General features: G+C 33.8%; 2 protein-coding genes across 2 annotated transcripts; one reads left to right on the forward strand and one right to left on the reverse strand.

Moving 5' to 3' along the window:
* Positions 1–554: 554 nt before the first annotated feature.
* Positions 555–1,699, forward strand: mRpL47 (mitochondrial ribosomal protein L47). The gene has a single exon (XM_085952257.1). It carries the CDS (start codon positions 741–743, stop codon positions 1,527–1,529), a length of 789 nt encoding a protein of 262 aa, XP_085808383.1. The 5' UTR covers positions 555–740; the 3' UTR covers positions 1,530–1,699.
* Positions 1,700–6,798: 5,099 nt separating this feature from the next.
* Positions 6,799–25,043, reverse strand: LOC147068609 (uncharacterized). Its single transcript, XM_085952589.1, has 7 exons — positions 24,932–25,043; positions 24,199–24,737; positions 23,635–23,787; positions 21,003–21,439; positions 20,100–20,280; positions 14,681–14,801; positions 6,799–7,924 (listed from the first exon to the last, which is right to left on the reverse strand). Exons 2-7 carry the CDS (start codon positions 24,682–24,684, stop codon positions 7,095–7,097), a joined length of 2,208 nt encoding a protein of 735 aa, XP_085808715.1. The 5' UTR covers positions 24,685–24,737; positions 24,932–25,043; the 3' UTR covers positions 6,799–7,094.
* Between the last annotated feature and the right edge of the window lie 295 nt (positions 25,044–25,338).

The following is a 25,338-nucleotide window of genomic DNA, read 5'->3' on the forward strand; positions in this document are numbered from 1 at the left end:
TATTAATAGCAAAAAAAGTCGCCTGTGGCGCTGCTTTACTTCGGAGCTATTAAATATGTGGTTGAAAAATCCTGACCCGGGGGGTCCGCTTCAGGATGTGGGGTCCATGATAGAATCCATTTGTCAATGAACGAAGATGAATTTGGATTGACTACTATTGAAATTGATTGTGCTAATAAACAAGCACATTCGTCAAAAAATAATCTAATACAAGTAGTAAAAACCTTGATTATTTTTTTTTCATTTTTGTATTCGTAAGTAGGTACATTGTTGACTATTTAAAAAGGTGTCTGTATTATTAAACAAAATAAGGGGGGAGGCACCTAGATTAGATTTTTTAAAAGGGAGGCGTAGTAACATAAAGTTTGGAAACCACTGACTTAACATTTGAATTTTGTCTAAAAAAACAAGACGTCAATTACCCCACGTTTAATTTTTTGAAAATGCAGAAAATTATTGGTCATTCAACGCGTACTATATTTTTTGCCGAAATACTATAATTTTGAAGTCACTGTACTATAATTCCACTTTCAAAATATGGCAACACTGCTCACAACCATTAAACCATTTTTATATCACTATCCTTGCGTGGTTTTGCCGATGTACTTTTGTATAAATTTAATGTATGTTACAAAACCGATATCGAAACTGAATGTCCACAGTCTATCGATAAAGTTTCACATGAACGAACAGAAGTGATAGGATATTTGTAGTTGTAAAGTTATTTGTTTTAATTTGTCATGATGGCAATGACATTAAAACCATTTTCTGTTCTATCAAGATTTATACCGAATTTGGCAGGTTTTGCATGGCAACGGAATGTATTGCAGATCAAAAACAAAATCCCTGTCGTAAACTTTATTCATACTACGCCGGAAAAATATGGCCTAATGGAATTCTTCGACGACAAGAAGGTTTGGAATGAAACTGAAATACAAGTCGGCAGAGCCTGGAAGACCGATGAATTGAGGATAAAATCCAATTCAGATTTACATAAACTTTGGTATATACTTTTGAAAGAGAGAAATATGCTATTCACAATGGAACACGAAGCCAAAGAAACTGTAAGATTATTTGCAAATCCGGAACGCATCGATAAAGTGGAGGAGTCAATGAAGAACCTGGAGTTAGTGGTCCGCGAAAGAAATGCAGCATATCATTTGTTGGAAACAGGAGAAAAAGGAGAAAGACCGGTCAAACCTGTCTTCAATCAGCTCGGTATCAAATTTTTCTACAGCATGTTTGAACACATTGTACCTAAATATATGAACTTGAAATGGGCGGAAAAACATAAACATCGGTACGGAGGATATGCTGTAAGAAAGTTTCTCTTACACTACAGAGAAAAGCTTTATCTAAAGAAACGATGCAAGAGAAATAGAGATTTCAACCATGTACAGCATCTCTTTAAAAGATTTCCCAACATGGATGTTGACAAATTAAGGCAGGACTATCCTGAAGTGGATCTCGAGCGGGCTAAGTTAACTAAAAAGTCTCGGGGCCACTTTGATCCATACAAAAATTTGTGAGATGTTTTTGTAACCCGCAATTATATACAAGTGAATGAATAATAATGAAATACCTAAATTTGATGTTTCATAATTTTTAAGATGTGTCGAAACACCTGTGTAAAAATAAATTGAATAAGAATAGCACTGAAATGATTAGATAAAATATATAGTACCTACCGACAATACAAGTTTATTTTTTATTTATCTTGATGACTTGTATTATCTACAATTTATCTTGTACCCTCTAATAATCCTTCTTAGTGAGAATGTCCTGATCTGGAATTGTTCAGGGGGGTTACAAAGCGTTACTCAAAGCACACAATTAGACATTCCTGCACTGCCCATGTTGATTGGTATCCAAGTGGTAAAATATTTTCATCGCCCCTAACCAAGCTTCCGGTAGTGTAAATTAGTAGGACTTGTGGAAACTTGACTTGCAGGATACTAATATTAATTATTTTGGTATTTATGTTTACGTTTTAGAGCTCCAATATAATGATTTTCAAAGAAAGTTTTTGTTTTTCTATAGTATTTGAGTTATGCACGTTGACAGCTGTTGCAGACAATACCACCTATGATTCGGGTTCGAATTCCTGGTCTCACACATTCACAGTATTTTCATACCCAGAGAATGGACATAAAGGGTTGAGGAAGTGGCTAACATCAATTTCTCATTAATACAAAAATATACAATCTTCTCTGTGGAGGCTTATGTGGCCTGCATAGATTGAACATAGTAGGTAATTTACCTTATTTTAGACATTCGATTATGCAGTATTGGAGAGATTGCGCCCACGATAGGCGAGCGGTAACGTATCCGGTTAGTAAGTCATGGGATTCTGGGTTGGACAAAATTTACATGTTGTTTTTCAATAGCGGCCAAGATCCACATCGTATTGTAGACATTGTATTTTCGTTAAGTTGTCACACCGCTCGAAAAATTAATGTATTCTCTGGATTTTGAATTATTCTTTATTCATTTTTGGCACTACATTATGTTGAGATGTTATGTCTCTTTCTAAATAGATCAACCACCGCAGTCAGGGTTTACCGACTTCTCCTTTCTTTTCTTGTCTTTTGAAGAGCAAGCCTCTTGGTGTAATTAGGTGTCTTCCATCCTTGAGACATGGCCTGCCCAAATTTAATGTGTGAGAATAATTACCTATTTATTATTTTTCAATAGGATCATTTAAGGAAAATGAAACATTGTGGACATAAGTCTAAATTCAAGACGTTCACATGAGATTTACATTATAACAAATATTACCCTCACACGAGACGAATGCGTATTTGTGACGGTATAATAGATAAAACAATACAATACAAGAATATAACGTTGTTGGGTAGATAGCGGCTGTAATAGTGTCTAATCCAAGTGTTGTAACGTGAATTCAGTTCATATTTTTTTGCGGTTTTTTTAGGTACCTAGATAGGCAGGGCACACAGATGCACACCCAGTGTACTCGAAATAATATTAACAATGCGAAAAATAAGATTTGAAGAAATTTACAAAATTAATAGATCCGCCTACTGCACTCAGTTTAGTTAAAAGAATATCACGATATCAACTCCATCGAAAGCCTTTGACATACCCGTATAAAATGCATTAACTTGACAATATTTGTCTAGTGAACGAGATATGTATTCAGTGTACTTTTTGAGGTTGGTAACTGTTGATCGAAAAACATGTTGAGCGTCAGTCAGCTGACCATCTACGTGTTTATATATATATATATATTTATGTAAAATGGACTCCCAATAGTTTGACCGATGCAGATAGAACAGCCACTGGATGAAAGTTATAGGCCATCCATGGACTGAAATCGTATGCGGTTTCGAACCGTGTGCTATACTAAGCTTATCTTTTCTGGTCATGGAAATATATTTCCACAAAGTATATTATAAGGATCTGATCGTATCTGTTTATATCATACACTTACAAATTTAGTGAAAATATATTTTCATGTAGAAAAATCATAAGTTTAGTATGGCACACGGATCAAAACCACATACGGTTTCAGTCCATGGATGGCCTCTTAGTTATTTCAGAGACCGAGCCATTGTTACGCACGGATCTTATACGAGTTGAGCTCCAACAATCAGGGAAAGGGAAAACTACAGCCCGCCAAGTATTTCTGTTGGACCCGCGAGGTTCAATAATATTTCTGGAAAAAGTTTACTTTTTTCTACATTTTAATGCTTTTTTAAAAATAAAATTTGACCTACATGAATTGTTCCGTCGAGAAGAAATCTGCAAATTTGAAAACACTTTAAATTCAGACAAATTAAAGATTCCGCTAGAAAAATGTTATTTTAAATTTTATCAATCTACATAATATTATGTGAACAAACATTTTCAATTATGAATATCAATAAATACTCTATGATCAAGCATCACCGATGAACATTTACAAGCAGTTTTATGAATCTCAACCACAAAATTAACATCTTAAAAATTGTAAAACAATTTCATTCTTCTCATTAAATTGTTAACTACATATTAAAGAATCATTAATTTTTTTTTTATGTTGAAGTTCCTTTTTCATGATAATAAAAATGTATGTCTAAAAATAGTATTTTACTTGCGCTGTTCATTTTATATTCCTTATGCGGGCTTTCATCCAAAATGTTTGCCCAGACCTGACTTAGATCAATGAAACTTGATTTGGTCAATCAACCTGAAGGAAACTAGTCCTCATTGTCTACGACCTGTCCTAATATCACAAGTTTTTTTAGATTTTCAACACCCGCCTCCGAGCCTCACATTTTAAATGGTCAAGTCCAGTGATGCAGAACCTCCTTATTAGTAGGGCGAATTATCCATTTTTGAATTGTTTGCAGGATACACACGGTACAAGTGTCGCAGATAGCAGTGGCGATTTTCTCATGAGAGCGGTGGAGCGGTGAACACCCACCCACCCACTCAATTTATGCGAAAATATTTTTTTTTTAAATAAGTATTTCATTTATATTTGATTTATTAAAAGTGTTCTGATCTATTAATTACCGTGGTCATTAATTCATATACAAAAACAAATTCCAATATGTGTTTTTAACCGGCTATTTTAAAGACTTGTTCATTTGAGCGATATACCGTGTCGCTCGTCTGTCGGAAAGCGCCCGGAAATCTTATATCGATTAATGCTTTTGCAATGAGCAAAAAACCAATATGTACATATTTTTTCATCGTGAAATGTCGTCTACGCGAGCGACGGTTCAAGTCGCTCACGTCCGAATGCCTACTTCGAAGAACGTCGGGAATATTCGGTCTTAAAACCATACAGCCCGTATTACACGACAATTATTGTTTGACAATTTTTATTCAATATTGTTATAAAAATAAATTCGTTTCACAGTACGTATATTAAATTTCCGCACATGTTGACAATATTTCTCAAATTTAAGCGAAGTACAATTTAAAAATAAACTTCAAGTTTTTTTCAGTTTGACAACTAAATTCACAATGTTTATCAATTATGATATCTCTCCAAACTAGCTCTGTGGGGTTTTAACATGCGTGGTAGGGTGGAAATCGTAAAATATCACGGCTAAATGCTTTAATAATGTTAATTTTGATGAGTTACTGCTTTCAAGAGCCACATTAAATCAGGTCACCTATTTTCTTAATATGTTATTGAAGTAAGTCATTCCTTAATATGTTGCTTCTCATAAGCGGAAGTTCTATTTTTTATTCGAATTGAATGATAAATGGCATTACTGATGGTAATATTCTCAATAATTGTCCATTCAATAAAATAAAACATTTGCTAACACGAAGACGAGATTGTCACGCGTTGGCAAGTTATAGTATTGCAGCTTGTAATATTGACGTGGTTTCCGGCTGCAACAGCTGATCAACATCGCCAGTTGCCATTAGTTCCCGCTTATTGGTAATGTAAAACGGTGGTGCGCGCTTGTTAAATTATTTTTCAATGTGATATTTTTAGTTACTGTGTACATTAGTTTTTTTTAAAATGGCACCGTTTGATGTTGAGTACATAAAAAAACATTCTAATACGTTTGAAGAACGCCTTCGTATTAAAAGCAGCAGCAGACCTGTTCCTAACCTAAAATTAAAACAACAATGCGTTTCAAAAACTAAGAAGTACGAAAGAACATTCAATGTTAAACAATATGAACAAAATTCATGGCTGTGTGGATGTGACAAATTAAATGCACTATTCTGTTTTCCATGTATTGTTTTTAGTGGCAGTGACGAGTGGACCATCAAAGGTGTAGTGGATTTGGCGCACTTGACAATAAAAATTAAAAAACATGCTGCTTCACAAATACATTTAACAAATTGTATGCATTTGGCCGCTTTAGGAACGATGAATATACGGCAACAACTGGATTCAGGGTACCGAAAATCAATCAAAGAATTTAACGAAAAAGTTGATAAAAATCGATACATATTATCCAGATTGATTGATTGCGTTAAATTCTGTGGCGCATTCGAATTAGCACTACGTGGGCATGACGAATCAGCTGGATCGCTAAATCCAGGAGTGTATAAAGGGTTGGTGAATTTTGTTTCTGAAATAGATCTGTCTGATCTGTCTGTTTCTGAAATAGGTCTGAGTTTTTAGAAGTACAACAAATAATAAATGGTGAGTTATTTATGATTTCTTTTAAATGTACTTAATTAAAAAACCAATAGTTTTTTTGATTTTTTGGTGAAGTTTTGATGAAGGCAAATGCCTTTTTACTGCAGTCAACAGGTGAAAAAAGTGAACTCCCAGTAAAATAACTCACCGGTCGCCACTGGCAGATAGTGATATATTAGACATATTATTAATTTTATATTATAAGGAAATAATAAAAATTTATGATTTAATTTGTAATGATAATAAATTGAATTGATAGGTTTTATGATAGGATAACCGATAAATAAAGATTAAGATACATTTTAAATTTAAAACTGATAGAAATATGTCATTGTAGTAGATGAGGACTTTTTCTTTGTTCATTGCATCAGTGTTATATGAAGTTGTGGCATTTATATTTAATTCAGAATTAAATTCAATTTATTCTTCAATCATAATCAAACCCATCAATTCGATGAGTAAAAATATGTCTTCGCATAGAAATATGTTGTTAACTTTCTGATTTCTCAGCCCCATAAAAAGTATATTTTGGGAATTCTTTGCCGGCTGCATTTAGATTGTCATGTCTAGGTTGAAAAATTTAGGACAATCGGTAGAGGGTCAACCGCAGAGTTTCATCTGCTCACGTAGAATGGGCTCAACAGTTATTTTTCGAGGTGTACAAGTAAAAACAAATAAAGTGTCTCATAAAAAATCTGTAATTAATTTATTTTCAAAAAAAATTGTTTACATTATAAGTAGTAATAATTTGAGTAGATAATAATATTAGTGGGTATACAAGGAAATCGACTTTTTTAATTTAAGAAGATTTATATTTCACCTACCACTGCTTAGTAGTGAAGGTTTTTGTTCAAAGATATAGGAAGACTGATTAAATTCCCATTGAATTACACTGTGTGGTGATTGGATTTTCCTTGTATGACTAATAATAAGGTACATTCATTTTATTACAATAAAGGAAGAAAAATTTGACAACCTATTTACGAGGGAAAAATTTTAAGTTATCAAAAATATTGGTAGGAAGTAAGTTTTTCTTTGCCAGATCTTCATATGTGTTGCCAATTTTTTTCATTGTCTTAAATATTAGGACATATTCTTTGATGCATTTGGCGCTTAATTTGAGCTCCGACACGGAGATTACTTCTGGTTTATCATGAACTTTTGACAAATTATGATTAACATCCTTATCAAAACCTGGTTTAATTTTCTTTTCAGCTTTAGGAATTGTCTCAAAATTGACTTTGTAATATTTTTTTATGTCATCGATACTATAGAGTTCCAAGAAAAATTTGAAAGATAAATAAAAAACAATCACAAACTCAGATTTATTTAAATTGTTAATATTAGCTTGGAAGTTATCTCCTTTGTGTTCTTCTAAATGTCCAAAATTTACAGGCATTACACTCGATGACAATTTATCTTCGGTCCATAGTTTTGCAAATGTATTGGAATAGAAATAGTCAGTGTCGTGCTTTTTCAATGTTTTTCTTAGGTCATCGAGAGCACTGGTCTGTTTGGTTGCATATTGTTCTATTGTTTTTAGCCAAATTCCTTCTTCAGGTTTACATAGCCTACCTTTAGGGTTTATTTCATTCTTACAAAAAATACTTTGCGAATGCACGGTGGAGATGTCGATGTCGGAGAAATTATTCCAATTTTGATGCTTAAAAATGTCATCAATCGACAAGATAAAATCCTCATAATCAGATTTCATTGTTGATTTCACAATCCTCTTGGTTAACAAAAATTGTAGAAAAGTTGTATTCGCTTTAGCGATTATGGAGATGACTAATGACACATCTTCTTCTGAAAAAGAATACAGTGCAACATTTAAAAATCACAATCACATTTATAAAAAAATATAGGAAACATCAAAATGATTTTACAAAAAATTTAAAAATTATTGAGATGGTGAAAACTGAAAAATGAAATATCGACCCTTAATCGGCAGAACAACGTAAGCGACAATTCATAAATTTTAGAGGAGAAGGTTTTTTCTTAATTATTTCCGTAATTAGTTCTAAAAATGAATTCTGTTAATGTGGTTACTGATAATTGGTTACTGCCTATACGGAAATTATAAAACAATTGCATTAATGCTTTTAGTTTTCGAGATAGTGGCGGTAACGCTGTTTTGCTTATGTCTATGACGCGATATTTTTTCCAGGCATGTCGCTTACGCTATTTGGCGTAGTTGTTTTTATTTATAAATTTCATGCTAATTATCATGCCAGGGCATTAATAATTAAGTAATAAAATAAATAACATAAGTACCCATTTATTTTACGAAAGGGGGCGTTGTTAAATAAATTAAAAATACTTTTTAAATTAATATTTTTGCTTGTAGATACTTAACCACATAGGTAAAATAAAAATAAATGATTGGTATTTTTAAGGGTTTGCTTATATTATTAATATTATTAGGTATTGTTATTTTTCAAAATGAAATATGTACGTATCTACTTGTACATAATTAAGTACGGGGACCTACTAATTATGATAAAATAAAATTGTAATCTTACAAAAAAATTATTGTCCCTTATTTTTTAAGCAGTAATCGCTGTATTATCCTCATTCACATCTTCCTGATCGGATTCCGGTAAAGTATCTTCCACTGATAATCTATGTGGCAGTTTCATAAACTCATCCGTCATCTCTGAGGGATATTACATTTAACACAGATACTTTTAAGATCGTTATACTCGATCTCCGATATTGGTGATTTAGCACTATACAGCAAGGGTGGCTGGCGTTTAAAGCATCACAGCATTTGATCGGGATCTGATGACATTTTCTAGGTCTAACAGTTTAGTCCTACTGTCACCAGAGTAGGTACAATATTTGGTAAGTTTTTTTAAATTATGCCTTTTGTAATTCACCAAATTTAATTTTGAACTTTGAAGCAATGCAAGTAGCAGCGAGAGATTTCCAGTCACGGAATTCTGCATATGAAATGATGACCTAGCGTTGGAAATGATGGTGGGTCATTCTGATAGTGCCCAAACTACTCTGATTATAAATGACTCAATTCTCGCATGAATGGAATCGACCAGCATCGTAGTACGACCAGTTGGCTGATTATAAATGACTCAATTCTCGCATGAATGGAATCGACCAGCATCGTAGTACGACCAGTTGGTCTATTCTATACTTTATCGACCGCTAAAGTGATAGATATTATCAAACTTAGGGTAGGTTTGTATAAAAGTATTAGTACTTATTGCAACAATTACAACCAACGTATTGTAATTGTTGCAATAAGTGCTGTATTCTAACAGCAGTAAGAGAGGTGCTGTTAAAATGTAGCGCTTATTGCAACAATTACAATCAACGTATTGTAATTGTTACAATAAGTGCTAATTCTATGATACAAACCTACTCTAAGTTTGATAATATTTATCACTTTATCACTTTAGCGGTCGATAAATACAGAATAGACCCACTGGTAATAGAAAATGTATTTCTATCAATTCAATGAAAGTTGAATTTTTCATAATAAGGGATAGCATAGCCAGTGTTGCCCGGTTCTTATTCTGACCAATCACAGTATAATAAATCCTTGATTTTTTCCCGCTTTGTCAGTCCTATCCAAAGATTTGTGCATTATTTCGGAGATCTCATTACTGCCACGTTTACCATCAGTTTCACCCCATAAAAAGCAGTATCCATTATTTTTTCCACTTTCATAGATACTTTCATTATAGTATGCGTATTTTCGACTACGGAGTTTTTTGCACCTTCTCGAGGTCAAAACTTGCGCACAAAACATCATTGTGATTTTTACTTTTGGCCAGATCATTAAAGAACATCTCCTTGCATTTATCCTTTATGGTAAGGGGACATTTCTAAGTATCCATTTCAATTAGCCGAAGTCTCTTGTCACCAGACATATTTGTTATTTTCTCGCAAAAAGAACACTATTATCTTTTTTGGTAGATGAAAACCCAAGTTGAACTTACTGTCTATTAAATACGTTTCTGAAAACATTCTGAATCACGACATTAGTGGATTCATTCAAAGAATCCAAATTTTCAGTATAAATTTTATATATATTTTCAACATTTCAAAAATCTACAGGAAGATACTATTATTCGTAGATTATTCCGACAGTAGTGAGATGAAACGGCGGGTAATTATTGTTTAATAAACTCTATTACCAGGTTTATTTTATCTCAGCCAGTTTTACTGGACGGCGCGAGCTTTGCTCCCAAATCGGTTTTCGCACAACTCACTACCAGACGGACCACCGAATAAACCGTACCGTAGCTTACACTATCAAATAACGTCGGTTACGTTGTTTTGCTCTACTTTATAATGCGGTACAAGTTAAAACGCTAAAAGGCACAGACCCTAAAAAAATGTCATGCGAATGAGATCGGGCTCTAATATTTTTGTCACTTACGCGCTAGGTGATATTGAACGGTTCTCAGTTTAAAACGCAATTTACCAAAAAGTGTCGCTTAAGGGTCGATATTATTTCTGGGTATATATTAATACAAATAAAACAATACGTAGTACTACTAGATTCTTGGCTTTCCATCATGTGTACTTCTTCCTTCTTTCCTCGACATTTCGGCTCGTTGCAGAGGCCATTATCAAGAGACATGTGTATGATGAAGTATAGTGTAGGTAATGTAGGAATGATCTTGATAATGGCCTCTGCAACGAGCCCGAAATGTAGAGGAAAGTAGGAAGAAGTACACACGGTGGAAACCCAAAAATCTATCAAAAACAACCATGAAAGTCTCAAACATTACGTAGTACTAATTCCGCTTGGTCAAGTATGTATGTATTACAATACAGTCGAACTTGGTTATTACGAGGAAGATGGGACCGACTGAATTTGCTCGTTATAAGCATTACTCGTTATATCAGAGAATAGGTATTTTTAAATCCCGTCACATAACACAAAAAGTCGCAATTCAAACAAAAATAAACAATTTGAATTATTCCCTGAAACAAGCATGGAAAGAAGTTGTTTGTTGTAATGATCTGTCTACTGACTTCAGCTTGGATTTTTTACATGAAATTTCAACCATATGCGTGGATACTTTTTCATTTTCGGAGAAAACACCAATTAGGTACTTCGACACTTAACTAGGTCATAAACGTAATCCGATCCCGGCGGCATAGGTCTACGGTCGGATTTTATTGCTTAGGATTGAAAATGTTTTTAAATGATCAACACATTAACAGTTTTAAGAAAAATTTTGACAATATTTTTGCTCGGTATATCCGATAAGTAGCTCGTTATAAAAGTGAATAAATATATGGAGAAAATCATAAACTAAAATGTCAACGAATGTTTCCTCATTACATCCGAGATCTTGCTATGTCCATGATCGTAATAACGGAGTCCGACTGTATATTGTATTTTAATTATAACAATGTATTTCCACCTAGAATTATTTTAATCATAAAAGAAATTTAATATATCCAATACATTTAGCAATTACTTTGACATCTATGATCAAAAACCATATTTTATTATATAAGATTGCAGAGGAAGGGGTGACGTATTATCCCGATTACGTCTGTAGGGTGCATCATGTCGGAGGCTAGGCTGCCTCACTGTGTTTTGCGTTCTGCCAAGATTAGTAGAAGATTTTAATCGATATTAACCTAGCCTTGATTAAGTCACATTAACTAATTCATATTAATGGATCAGTTTATAAGCCTCACCGATGCATTATAATCAGGGACGGCTCTTGTAAAGGAGCACAAGTGCAGTGCACCTCCGTGTTAAGATTAAAAGACGATATCCAAAATATAATAATATAATAATGTATATGAGTTAGCCAGTTTAAAAGTTCCCGCGCATTCCTTGCAAAAAATACTAGCGACTTCAGCGCGCGCGTTCCGAAACCGCATTTTTATACTCGGTGTGCATATTTGAGATAAAGCCGCCTGAAACTTGTCTGTGACAAATCTGTGGCGTCATACCAATACGAATTTCACAGTGAAATCGTTCGTGACGCATTCAAATATGGGATATTTTAACCGTTAAATGTTCGTGTTCTCCCCAGCTCAAGATTGTCGAATCACTGCTTCGGCTGTTACGTACGAACATTACCGAATACGAATATCTCCTTGAAATGTTCGAGGTCACAGTGGTCAGTACGCGAATCTTTTTTGTATTAGAAAGTTCGTTAACTATTTACAGCATTGATTAGTGAGTGAATCATGTCGTTTTCGGTTGAATATATTAAAGACAATCGTCGCGATTTTTCAAAACGACTGGAAATTAAGGCTGCGGGACGCCCTACACCAAGTTTAAATTTAATTCAAAAGTGTATAGTTAAAGGCAAAGTGATTAATCGAAAATTTAACGTGGAAATGTATACAAAAGTGCCATGGTTATGCGGTCTTCATATCTAAATACTGTTTTATGTTTTCCGTGCCTTTTATTTACAGGTGAATCAAGCTGGTCAGAGTCTGGCGTGAAAGATTTAGTTCACCTATCAGATAAAGTGAAAAAACACAGTAGTTCTGAAAAACACATTTTAAATGAAATGCAACTTGCAGTGTTGGGAGCATTAGATATTCGATCTCAGTTAGACGCCGGGTATCGTTTGTCAGTGAAAAAATTTAATGAACGCGTAGACAATAATCGATATATTTTATCCAGGTTGATTGACTGTGTGAAATTCTGCGGGGCATTTGAATTAGCTTTGAGGGGACACGATGAATCCGTAGATTCAAATAATCCAGGGGTGTATCGAGGGCTTATTGATTTCGTCTCGGAAATTGATATTGCAATGAAACAACATTTAGATAGCAATAATATTTTTAAGGGTACATCAAAAACAATTCAAAACGATATTTTAGATTCAATTTTAGAGGTTTGTCGCAATGAAATAAAACATGAAATATCGCAAAGTAAGTTTATCGCGATCCAGGCGGATGAAACCACGGATGTAGCCACAACTCAACAATTAGTTTTGGTAGTTAGGTACGAATTACGCGGACAAATACATGAACGTTTCTGGAAATTTATGACGCCGAAAGATCATACAGCGGTAGGTATTGCATCTGAAATTTTCAAAGAACTCGAACTTCTCGAGATTAAACAAACCCAATTAATCGGGCAGAGTTATGATGGTGCAGCCGTTATGAGCGGGCGACTAGGTGGTGTACAGGCTTTGATAAAAGCTTCCTATCCATACGCACACTTCATACATTGTTACGCCCATCAATTAAATTTAATAATGGAAAGAAGTGTTTCCGTTAACACAATGGTCCGAAATTTTTTCGCTAATTTACGAGCATTTCCAGTTTTTTTTTCGAGATCTGCAAAAAGAACTGATATATTGAAAGAAATAGTTAATAGAAAAATACCATCAGCACCGACAACGAGGTGGAATTTTAATATAAGAACGGTAACTGTTGTGCACACTTATCGCGAACAGTTAAATGAGTGTATGGAGCACATTTTAGAATCAGTAAATTTAGACGCTGATACTATAAACCAAGCTGGAATGCTGTTACGATATTTAAACGACGATAATTTTAATTATTGGTTAGATTTTTTTGCCAAAATTATGCCCCACTGCGATATACTTTTTAAGCAACTTCAGTCGAGATCAAAAGAAGTATTAGAGATTAATAAAGATATTGAACATTTTATACTTGCTATTCAAAATATTCGGGAAAATAATACGCTACAAATTCAGCCCACGAAAAAACGTCGACCGAATGATTTACCACATTCTGTAATATGTCATGAAGTATGCGATACGATAGTGAACCAAGCTAAAGATCGTTTTGAATACCATGGTCATTTAGTAATATCTAAATTGTTTTTTAGTGAAAAATTTCGCGATTACCATAAAAAATTTCCAATTATAGATTTTAATACGGCAATGGCAACATACGATTTTATTGACAAATTGAAACTTAAAAATGAATTAATTGTTTTATACAGTCGAGAAGATTTTTACGTCACCGATGGAGCGTTATCCATACTACAGCTATTCACAAATAATAATTTACTCGGAGTATTTAGTGAAAGCGTTAAGCTATTGCAAATAATTTGTACAATACCGATGACGTCAGTAGAAAGTGAGCGTTGCTTCTCAACTTTAAAAAGGATTAAGTCATTTATGAGAAATACCATGTCTCAAGATAGGTTAAATGCTCTTGCGATGTTAAGTATCGAAAAAAAAAATGATATCGTCAATGTCGGACTTTAATATTCGTGTAATCGATGTATTTTCAAGATCTAAAAATCGGAGGATGGACTTCTTGCATAAATAGGTGAGTCTTTTTTTGCACTCCCTAATATTCTTGTCACCAGCCGCCACTGATTATAATAGTAGTGATACTATCTACTAGCTATCTATAAGAAACTATAAGGCGAATGTCGATTTAGTGGCTTCACACCCCTCCGCCTATGTTAAACATTGAAATGCATTCGACCATACTTTAATGCATATTGCGGAGATTACACGCAAGTCAAATGTTTTTTCATTCGGTTTGTTGTTAGATTTTGTTCAAGCTTTTTACTACTTTAAGAAATACCTCTACATAACTCTAAATACAAAATCATTCTGAATAACTAACCTTCAATGATTTTGTAAAATTCGTCGGCCAATATGATGCAGCAGTTTCCAATGAAGGGGTATTCAATATTGCAATTTTTATCGCAAATATAAAATGTGTTGGAAAATACTGCAACTAGTCTCTGCAAAAACAAAAGTTTATATTGTATATTTGTACACATTCTATAGCAGGGGGGGGCAAACTTTTTGGATGGAGGGCCAAATTTAAGAATTAAAAATGAGCGGCGGGCCGCAAGTAAAATACCATTTTTAGATATACACTATTTATTATCACGAAAAATAAACATTACAAAAAAAATAATGAGAAGAATGAAACTGTTGAACATTTTTTTTAAATTCAGGTGTTAATTTTGTAGTTGATATTCTCAAAACTGCTTGTAAATGGGTATCTGAGATATTTGATCGTAAAGAATTTTTATTGAGGTTCATGATCGAAAATGTTTGTTCACACATATAGGTTGATCCAAAAATAACGAACATTTTTCTTGCATAATCTTTAAGTTGGTCGAATTTGTCTGAATTAAGGGCATTGTAAAATTTGGAGATTTCTTCACGGCGATGCAATTCTCTTAAATCAGTGTCACACTGCAGATCAATAATCTCAAGTTGTAGCTCTGTCGGTACACTAACAATATCTATTGAAAATGGATCGCGTACTATTGCTAAACAAAGTTTAATCTATTGCTAATATTTTTTTAAAAAATTATAAAAAAGTTATTCATAGTCAGAAGTACAATTAATGATGGCGGGCCGCAAAAAAAGACCCGGCGGGCCGCAGTTTGCCCCCCTCTGTTCTATAGTCAATTTAATGGGGCTTGTACTTTTGCAAGGTTTCCTCTTTAGAACTGTTTTAGATATTAGACAGAAGGAGTCTCGAACGTGGTTAATTTAAGGTAGTATCAGAGTGAATACAAACATCTTGACTGATATATCATTCACCACAGACAAGAAATTTTTATATGAGCGATCTGCATTAGTACTACATAATGTATTGTTTTAGTCAGATATGTATTTAAAATTGATTGTCTACTGCCAACTTTACATTTTGGTTGGATATCAACCTATTTCTCACAGCGACACACTACATAATCTATTATGTCATCCACTATTGCGACATGGGTGCATAAGCATTTATAGATTTAAAAGGAAAACAATGAAAATACACCAAATTTATTTAAAAAAAATATTGTGAGTTTAGAAAATTATATAATATGTACAAAAATATTATGTCTGTATTAATTAATTTGAGACTGTGTGTATATCAATCTGTAAATATATGCAGTGGCGGCTCGTCGATATTATATCTGGGGGTGCTGCAGTCGATTAAAAATAAAAATAAATGTTTATTTGGATTATATTTTACTATTAACATCAAAATTATTAAAATTAAACATTATAAGTGTTTTTATTTCATTATAAAATTGATTCTTCTGTCTTTTTTCGTTGAAAGAAGGTCTATCACCTTTTAGTTGAGCAGAGCCGCTGTATCCGACAACGTTCGCAACACGAAAATACTGCCAAAGCGGCAGTACCAGACTAAGCTCCGAGCGGCGAGCCCCGCTCCTTTTCTTCACCTATTCAAGCATTATTCTATCGAAAATGGTACTGCATGAAATCACGCGATGCATCATTTTCATCGCGGTGTATGATAATTATTATTGGATGTATCGGTGCGCGGGCGAGCTTAACACGCTTAAATAATATTGATATTTACATACAATATACATAAATTTATGTATATTATATTACATTTTTCTCAATTTGCTTGGGGGTGCTATAGTTCCGCAGTGCATATGGACGAGCCGCCACTGAATATATGTAGAGAGAAACACAAAGTCGAGCGTTTTTCAGTCTCGACTGATTTTTTGACTTCATTGATATGGAAAATGGAAATAAAATATTTAGTCATATTTGGTATTGAAACAAAAGAAATTGCAGGATACTAAATTTGAATGACATATTCAGAAAAAATGCATTTGATTTGAAAGAATCTAAATAAAAAAACATTGATTAACCTGATAGCTGCCCGTAACGTAACGTTTACGTCATGCACGGCGGTGATTCAGGCGCCCGTACCGTACGATATACGCCGAGCCGTTCTACGCGCTTGTATGAGTCAAATATTTATTTATTTAATTTTAAAACGTGTAACTACATTTCTGATCAGACCTTGCAAGCAAAAAACATTTGTACGGCGCATACATCGCGAGAATAAGGGAATTTCCCGAGAGGCCAAATCAGGGTTAGCTCAAAATTCCCCTGCACACTGGGATATCTTGTACAATAGGCAGTTGGTATGATTCGATAGTGATGAGTCAGTTGTCGCCGGAATATCATTTAGTCGGGATGCTAATTCGGAATGCTTTCTTATTCAGATTTGCGTTATAATTGGAATGTTTTCAATGTTTTTACATTGAAATTTAATTTCTATTGAGTGACCAAGTGTTTTTATTTATATTTCATATACAATTTGCGTATAAAAAAGTGTTATATTTACGAGTTTTGTTTTAGATTTTACCTACTAAACTTGAATGAAAAGAAATATTTTCGATGTTTTTAGATAGAAATTGACAAAGAACTAAGTGTTGTGACTATTTTTTATTTGTATTTCGGATTCGATTTGCGTATACAAAGTGTTTTATTTACGAGTTTAGTTTTACAAATTTTATTATTCAAAATGGATGAGATCGACGAAGTTGGTGAAATCGATAACCTTATCGAAACAGTTGAATCTGAAGACGATGGAAGTGATGATTCGGATGTCGAACTTGAGGAAACTTTGGAAGTCGATGAAAGTGAAATTATCACACCGGAATCCACTGAAAGACCGACATTTGAGTGGAAATCGGATATGTTTGAGCCACGCGCATTTTCCTTCGATGCTAACGTTTCGGGATGCAAAGCTGATAATTTGACTTCGGATGCACTCGAAATGGACTATTTCAAATGTTTCATCGATATTTCTTTTGTTGAAATGTTAGTCCGAGAGACCAACAGACAATTTGTATTTGCCACAAAAAATATCACAGTTTTGATTGATCGTCTACGGCGATGGGTAGACTGCACAATTGATGATATGTACACATTTTTGGGGCTGTGTATGCTAATGTCAAGGAATTCACGGAATAAAATATCTGAACACTGGTCTATCCACAGATTGTTATTTTCACCATGTTATTCCGAAACCATGTCCAGGAATCGTTTCGAACTGATGCATCGAATGTTGCATTTTTGTGACAATGAAACGCAGGTTCCCGGAGATCGACTATATAAAATTAGACAGGTCCTGAAGGAACTGAAAATTTCTTTCAAGCAGTACATGTGTCCATATCAGAACATATGTATTGATGAGAGTCTTCTCCTTTTCAAAGGCAGACTTTTATTCCGCCAATTCATCAGGACGAAGGCTAGTCGTTTCGGAATAAAAATTTTTGTAATGGCTGATTGCAAAACTGGTTTTGTCTTAGATGTAATCATTTATACCGGAAAACAAACTGAAATTGAGAAAAATAATTACATCGGTATATCGGGCAACGTGGTGGTAACGATGCTTGGACCATACTTGGAACTAGGGCATACATAGTACATTGACAACTGGTACAGCAGCCCAACGTTATTCAAGTATCTTTATGATCACCGGACGAATGCCTGTGGAACCGTAAGGAGAAACAGAATTGGGATGCCCAAATTTACTAAGAAATTGAAAAAAGGGGAAACCGATACATTCCATACTGACGAAATTATGGCTTTGGCGTGGAAGGATAAAAAGGATGTTACAATGTTGTCCACAATTCACAACAATACTTTCAAACCTACTGGAAAAGTAGACTATAAGACTAAAATTCCGATTTCCAAGCCGGAATGCATTGTTGATTACAATAAAAACATGGGTGCTGTGGATCGTAGTGATATGATAATTTCTTCTGTAAATTCGACAAGAAAAACTGTCAAATGGTACAAAAAACTTTTTTTCCATTTGATAGATTTATCTCTGCTGAATGCCCATGTATTGTTCCAACAAAAAACTGGAAAAAAACAACCGCTGGGTGAATTTCAATTGAAAGTCATCGGACAACTGATCGAAAAACATAAGTTAGAACCAAAAACTCTTTTGAAGCGAAAAGCACCCTTACCCTCTAGGCTAACAGAAAGACATTTTTTGGGTAAAATACCACCTACTAACAATAAAATTAATGCGGCAAGAAGATGTTATGTATGTGCCAATACAAAAAATCAGAAAAGACGGAAAGAAACTAGGTATTTGTGCAAGCAGTGCGACATTGCTCTGTGTTTTGAACCGTGCTTCGAAATTTTCCATACACAAGAAAGTTTTTAGTGATTTTAATGTGTTTAGTATACTTCTTAGTGCTATACGTATTTATGGTGACATTTTACAAAAATACTATAAAATTTATTTTTCAAAATACTTACTTATATTAAAAAAAAAAAAAAAAATCAAATAATTCTTGTAAGTGCAGTGTTGTGACAACCCTACCATACCTGAAAATTTTCAGACATTTTCACGAAATTGTGTATGAAAAACTTTTTCGCCGAACTTCAATTGAGGTCTCATATATGTAAGTGCATTATATTGGACTTTTCACTATTCTTTTAATTTTTTTATAATATAATTAATTCCTGGGCCCTGGGGAGTATACCTAGTACTTTCAGCTGGGCTGTTAAAAGGTTAATTAAATAAGAATAAATAAACACGAAAGTCACAAGCAAAATGCACAAAGTTCTCGACTTACGTGAATTCGTAATTACGCTATTAAAAAAAATGTACTTTTATAAATTTCGAGGTTAGTATGCATACTGAAGAAGTTGACAATATTACTAGCAAACTAGTTGAAATTACCAACGAACTAAACCTAAATCTAGAAGAGGATTTCATCAATTTAATCAAAAGTTATTCAACGGAAATGAGCAACGAAGTTGTGATGGTACTTGTGGACCCGAGAAAAGAAAACTCTTTTTTAGACGAACAGCATAGCAAAGAAAGAAAATGAACAACGAAAGCAATTTGAACCCAGAAGATAAGATGGCTGAATATTTAATGTAGAATGAATTAACTGACTTCGAGGTTCAAGACTTTGATCCAAAACGGTTTGCGAAAGTTTCAAATGCTATACTATCATTTATGAAGAAAAGAAACTACAAACTAAAAACAACTACAAGGCAACACTTTACTAGTAGGAATGTATTTCAAGTAGTTTGTAGGTCCATTTTATTTTCATTTATCTTCTGAAACTAATGCATATTATTTAAAAAAAAAAATGCATGATTTTAAGTTTTATTCGACTTTTCAATATTTTTAATATTCGACGAAAAGTTTTCAGAACGAATTAATCACGTAAGTCGAAGATTGTATAAATAAAGATGGACAGGCTGCCTATATTCACAAAGGTGTAGGTACTTACAGAAAATGTTTTTATATTTGACGAAGGGAAATTCAGCTTCACCAAGTTTTTGTACATCCTGAAAATTTGCCTGCAATTATCAGTCACTACCCCCGTTAGTATAGTATTGTTCTGCCACAGAAGTGAAGCTGTCAAAGGTTTTTTTGTTCCCGACACATATCGACTGGGGTTATCAATATACCTGAAAGTTATCATGTCATTATGAATACAAAAAAATAAAATAACAAACGAGTACATTATTCTGGATAAGGAAAAAAGTTTTTGGTCATTTTGTTTTATGATTTTACAACAGAAGGGTACAATTTAAAAAAAAAATAGAATATTTTCTAATGATTTTCTCAATCTCTTTGATTATGAACATCCCTATTTTGTATGGATAACTAAGTTTTCACTGTGTTACAATATTATTTCACTTCCTTTTATTATCGTGATAGTATATCAGTACCCATGTTGGTCTGGTTGGCACAACGGCTGTATCTAAAGCCACGAGTTGCAGGTTCAATCGCATGAGTGAATAAAGAAAAGAAAAAAAAGTTGAAAATGTTTCTCTGAGGCGGTCGAAACTGGTACTATTTAATAAAAAAAGATTCAGTACAAAAAATTGTTTTATTCAAATTATTAATACAATGCAATTCCACCATGAATTAATAGTTAACAAAATTAAAGAATAAAATAAATAAATGTTGTTTTTTCGATGTGAGTTTGATCCACTGTAAGAACCAAATGGGTTGGATGAATGACCGACAACTATTCTTCGTAAAAAGTCTGTTAATATAACTCACAGGAGTGAATATGGTAATTAATTATTTTTCATATAAGCAATTCGAAATGTGCACAATAAAATATAATAATATATAATAAGATAAAAATTATTATTTAAAACAAATGTTAAAAGTATATTACTTTGTAATCCAGATTGCTAAATCCTTTTCCAACAGCTCGACAATAATATCTAAAACGATAAATAGTCGAGTAATTCTCTGCTCTCTGTTGTGAGTTTCATATATTTCATATTTCCTTTTTCTCATATAAACTTCATTCAGATTGTCATCAAATTTTTCAATATCTGCATCGATTATAGGGCCATCGGGTGAGTCAACCCTCAGTTCATATTCTAGTCTGCTCAAAATAAACTTAAACAACCCTAGTTTTGGTTTGTTTAATTCTCGGTCTGGAATTATAGATTCGAACACCAACGGTTCGGTAAGAAAGTTTCTGTAATTCTTGATGATTCGATCAGAGCATGGCGGGTGGATGACAAACAACCTTTGAATGATTTTTTCGAATCCTTGAATTATATATTGACATGAATAATCCTTATGACCGTCAAAGTGTACATTCTGAAAAACAATTTTTTTAAATGTAGAATTATTATTATCAAGCTGTCACCATTAAATAAAATAGTCTGTGCATTATTCAAAAAATGCAGTTACAGTTGTAATAATAATATGTAATATTGTATTGTATTTTAAAATCTTGATTTTTCGTCTACTAAATTGAAACTTATCATGGTGTTCTATTATTATTTTGGTACTAGGACCATTAATGTTCATTTTAATGCTTTTAATAAACATGTGTGCCACGTCATGGAGTTCATGCTATACTCCTTTCTTAGATCAAGTTGACAAATCTGACATGATCGGACAGACATCTTGCAGAGTAACAATTTAATTATTGTAAGTTATGGAAATAGTCCCAGCTTGTGCAATAATTTATGTATTATCGATCTAATTTCTAAATAAATAAAAATCAAATTGGAATTTAAATATTTTACGCCCACAATGACTGAGCGGCTAATGCGTCATGTGTCCTGGGTTCGAATCCCGGGTCTGCGAAATTCATATGTTGTTTTTGGACCCAATAGGTTGAGCAAGTGGTTAACATCCATTTATCGTAAAAAAAAAACAAAAATTTGTTAATAAATCCTCCACTCTGTGGAGACCCATATGATCTTCTTAGGATCGAACGAACATGGTTAAAAAAAAAGATGTTAACTATTAACAGGTAATGTATACACGTGATTCTCTTTTTGTATGGTGAATAATATGTTCCATAGACAGCCATGTGTAAAAATCTTGTGATATAAATAAATTTATGTAGTTTACGATTTCAATTTAATTTGATATAAATTAAATTGAAATCCGCGCCCACGATGGCCGAGCAGCTTACGCGTTGGTTTATGATGTCGTGGGTCCCACGTTCGAATCCTGGGTTTGGCAAATACATATCATGTTGTTTTTCAATTTGTGTTTGGAATCAGAGTATGGACCTAATAGGTTGAGCAAGTGGCTAACATCCATTACTCATAAAAACAAAAATCTGTTGATACAAACCTCCACCCTGTGGAGGCCCATATGATCTTATTAGAATCGGATATGATTATCTTAGCCGAAGATGAATCAGGTAGCACATTTTTCATAATTGGCTAGATGTTGACGTCTATCACTAATAATGACGAGCATTATATCTGGGCCACACCCATGGCCCCCACATCCAGAAGCCGGCCCACAGGCCAAGGTGTTTGGTGGGCCCCCCACCTATCACTAAGGTTAAGGGCAGTGTTTATGTCCTACAGTAGTGTTCTTCATCTGGTATTCTGTGGCACCTCAAGATTCCGCGAGGTAAAATTAGGGGTATTTTGTCTATTTTAGCGATACTTTGTATTTTTAAATAAATCTAGAATTATTGAGTTGTCGGCACTTGGTCGGAACCACTGATCACGATCCACTTTTGTTGTGGTCAAGTAACATGCAAACCTTCATCATATTGGATAAATAGCCATGGTCATCAGTCAGGAAATACACTAAAATTAACTATAAAATAAAAATTTTCACTTAAATTGTCATTTAATTATATCAATCATATTATTACATTTAATTGAATCGCACAGTCATTTTCAATGTTAATATTCTTTAAGTAAAATAGCGCCGCAGGCAACTTTTTTCAATATTACAGCAAAATTTTTGTGGTAACCTAACCTAAGGTTATCTTAACTGTATATGGTTATCTTAACTGGTCGAATCACCATGCCGGGCCCCCTTTAAGCCCGGCCCCCCAGGCTAGAGCCCTGTCAGCCCTCCCCCTTGGCCACACCCTGTGACTATAAAACAATCAGTGTAATCAGGGTCAGTTTTCTTGGACTGAGTATATAACCTATGCAAAAAGAGAATGTTTTGAAATTTAGCCAGTATTGCAGGAAATAGTATTCCATGTTTACATGATTTAATTGTAATTCATCGAAAATAGTAAAAACATCAGATACAGTGAAACATGTTGTTTTTGCTGATACATAATTGTTAATATTATTTCAAATGTGTGATTGCCTATACTCCCGTCAAAGTTCATTATAGTTGGTTTGACGCACTGACTCATAGTGCAGAGGTTTGCCAAAAAGTAGTAGTCTCTAGGTTTATCCATTTTATATTATTCATCTCTCCAAGGTAAGTTTCCAATGATTGTATTTTCAAAACAATTAAAAGATACTGAATACAAAATGCAATATAAAAAGAACGTAGGGATTAAACAATAAACTCACCAGAATAATTTCCATAATACTGAGTAGCACTTCTGCACTGAGGCAATGATTTTTATTCAATGTATGGTGACAGACGATTAAAGCCTCGTCCCACAAGCCGGACTTGAAATTAATTTTGAATGCTTCCTTTTCATACGACGAAATCATATGGACCTGTAACCAAAGGAGTACACATCTATACAAAGCTGGATTGGGTAAATACAAATATACTTAGTGATGGGTGTTGCCGTGGAACAGATGTTATTGTGATGCCAGTCTTAATTGGTGGGTGTCGGCAGTAGCGAAGGGTGGAGATAGACTGTGGAGATACGACATAGATAGTGCACACTAAACTTTGTCAGTTATACTTACTTTTTTTTTCTTTTATTGAACCAAGAATACAAATTGCAGGTGGTGTTGGTTAATTTTTAAAATTTTATTAAACACTGATAGATAAACCATAATAGTAGAGTTAGGCTGTGGAGATCCTACAAAAATAGTATTTGTTTTAAAAGGAGTTCTACTATATAAAAGTCAGTTCAATTAATATAATATAATATAGACTTATGTATGAGCACTACTTACCTCAGAATTATTATGTATGTTTTCACATCTAGCTTTATTGTGACAGCATTCAGGCAGAGTGAGAATTTTGAGTCTACTTCTGACGTCTGAATACTTTTGCGTTGAGACTTTTTGCAGGGTTGTAATGAAATTCTGACTTTTATTTGAGGTGTTAGCTTCAGACAAATTGCTTCCAATCTGATTTGCAGTTGTGCCGTCATCTGTAGTGACATTTGATTTTAACCTCAATGCTAGCATATCAATTTCTGCAGTGTCATCATAAGATTCATTGTAAGTTTTTAAATACTTTGTGATTGATGGGACACTCTCATCACTATTTCGTTTGCAACCATTCTTAGTTACTACTGTTTCAGGGCATTTTAGAGATTGCGAAATCGGAAGTTGGAGATGTCTGCTACTTCTTGTTTTTCTTTTCTTTTTGATTGGACTGTTCATTTCCAAGTTATTGCTATCAATGTTTTCGGAGTCCATAGTATTACCCTTCATAGGTGATTGTATTCGTTGAATTGATGAAATTGTCTATTTCAAAGATGGTTGCACTGGAAAATAGAGAACGCGCATTCTATTTAATTAGTATTAAAAGAGGTAGGCACATAATGAATAGAAGATGTATACAAGACGTGATGGCGATGTGAAACTAGAATAATGTTATCCATGTCAAAAGTCAGTGTCACATTAGAGACATTATTAGGTTAATTGAATACATTAAACAGGAGCTTAATTAATAACATACCAATTAGGAATTATGTCACAAGAGAAGCAGGCACACATAATTTTTCGATACCACATTAGTATGACAATATCAAAAAGCGTCTTTCTGCACATTCGTAACTGTCAAAACAAAAGAATAGATAATGAACACAAGAATCGACAAAACCTTCGCGCAAAATTGTCTATGATTGGCGCCAGTTATCTCCGCCAGTATTACCAGTATTGAGTATACAGTCCCTCAGCAGTGCTGCCATCTTTTTGTTACCGAATGATGGTACATAAAGGGTTCAAGAAATAGTGGTTTACGGCAAAAAATATTGTTCTGAGGACTTCTTTTTATCTACTTCTTCTGCCGGCGCTCCATTGGCATGCACGTCAGACGATTTACAGTCTTCAGACTTTTTTTCGCGTGGAGCACCATCTGCGGAC

This window comes from Rhyacophila brunnea, unplaced genomic scaffold, assembly GCF_057557595.1.
Source record: "Rhyacophila brunnea isolate RB1 unplaced genomic scaffold, BYU_Rbru_1.0 scaffold_3, whole genome shotgun sequence".
NCBI classification, from domain to species: Eukaryota; Metazoa; Arthropoda; class Insecta; order Trichoptera; family Rhyacophilidae; genus Rhyacophila; species Rhyacophila brunnea.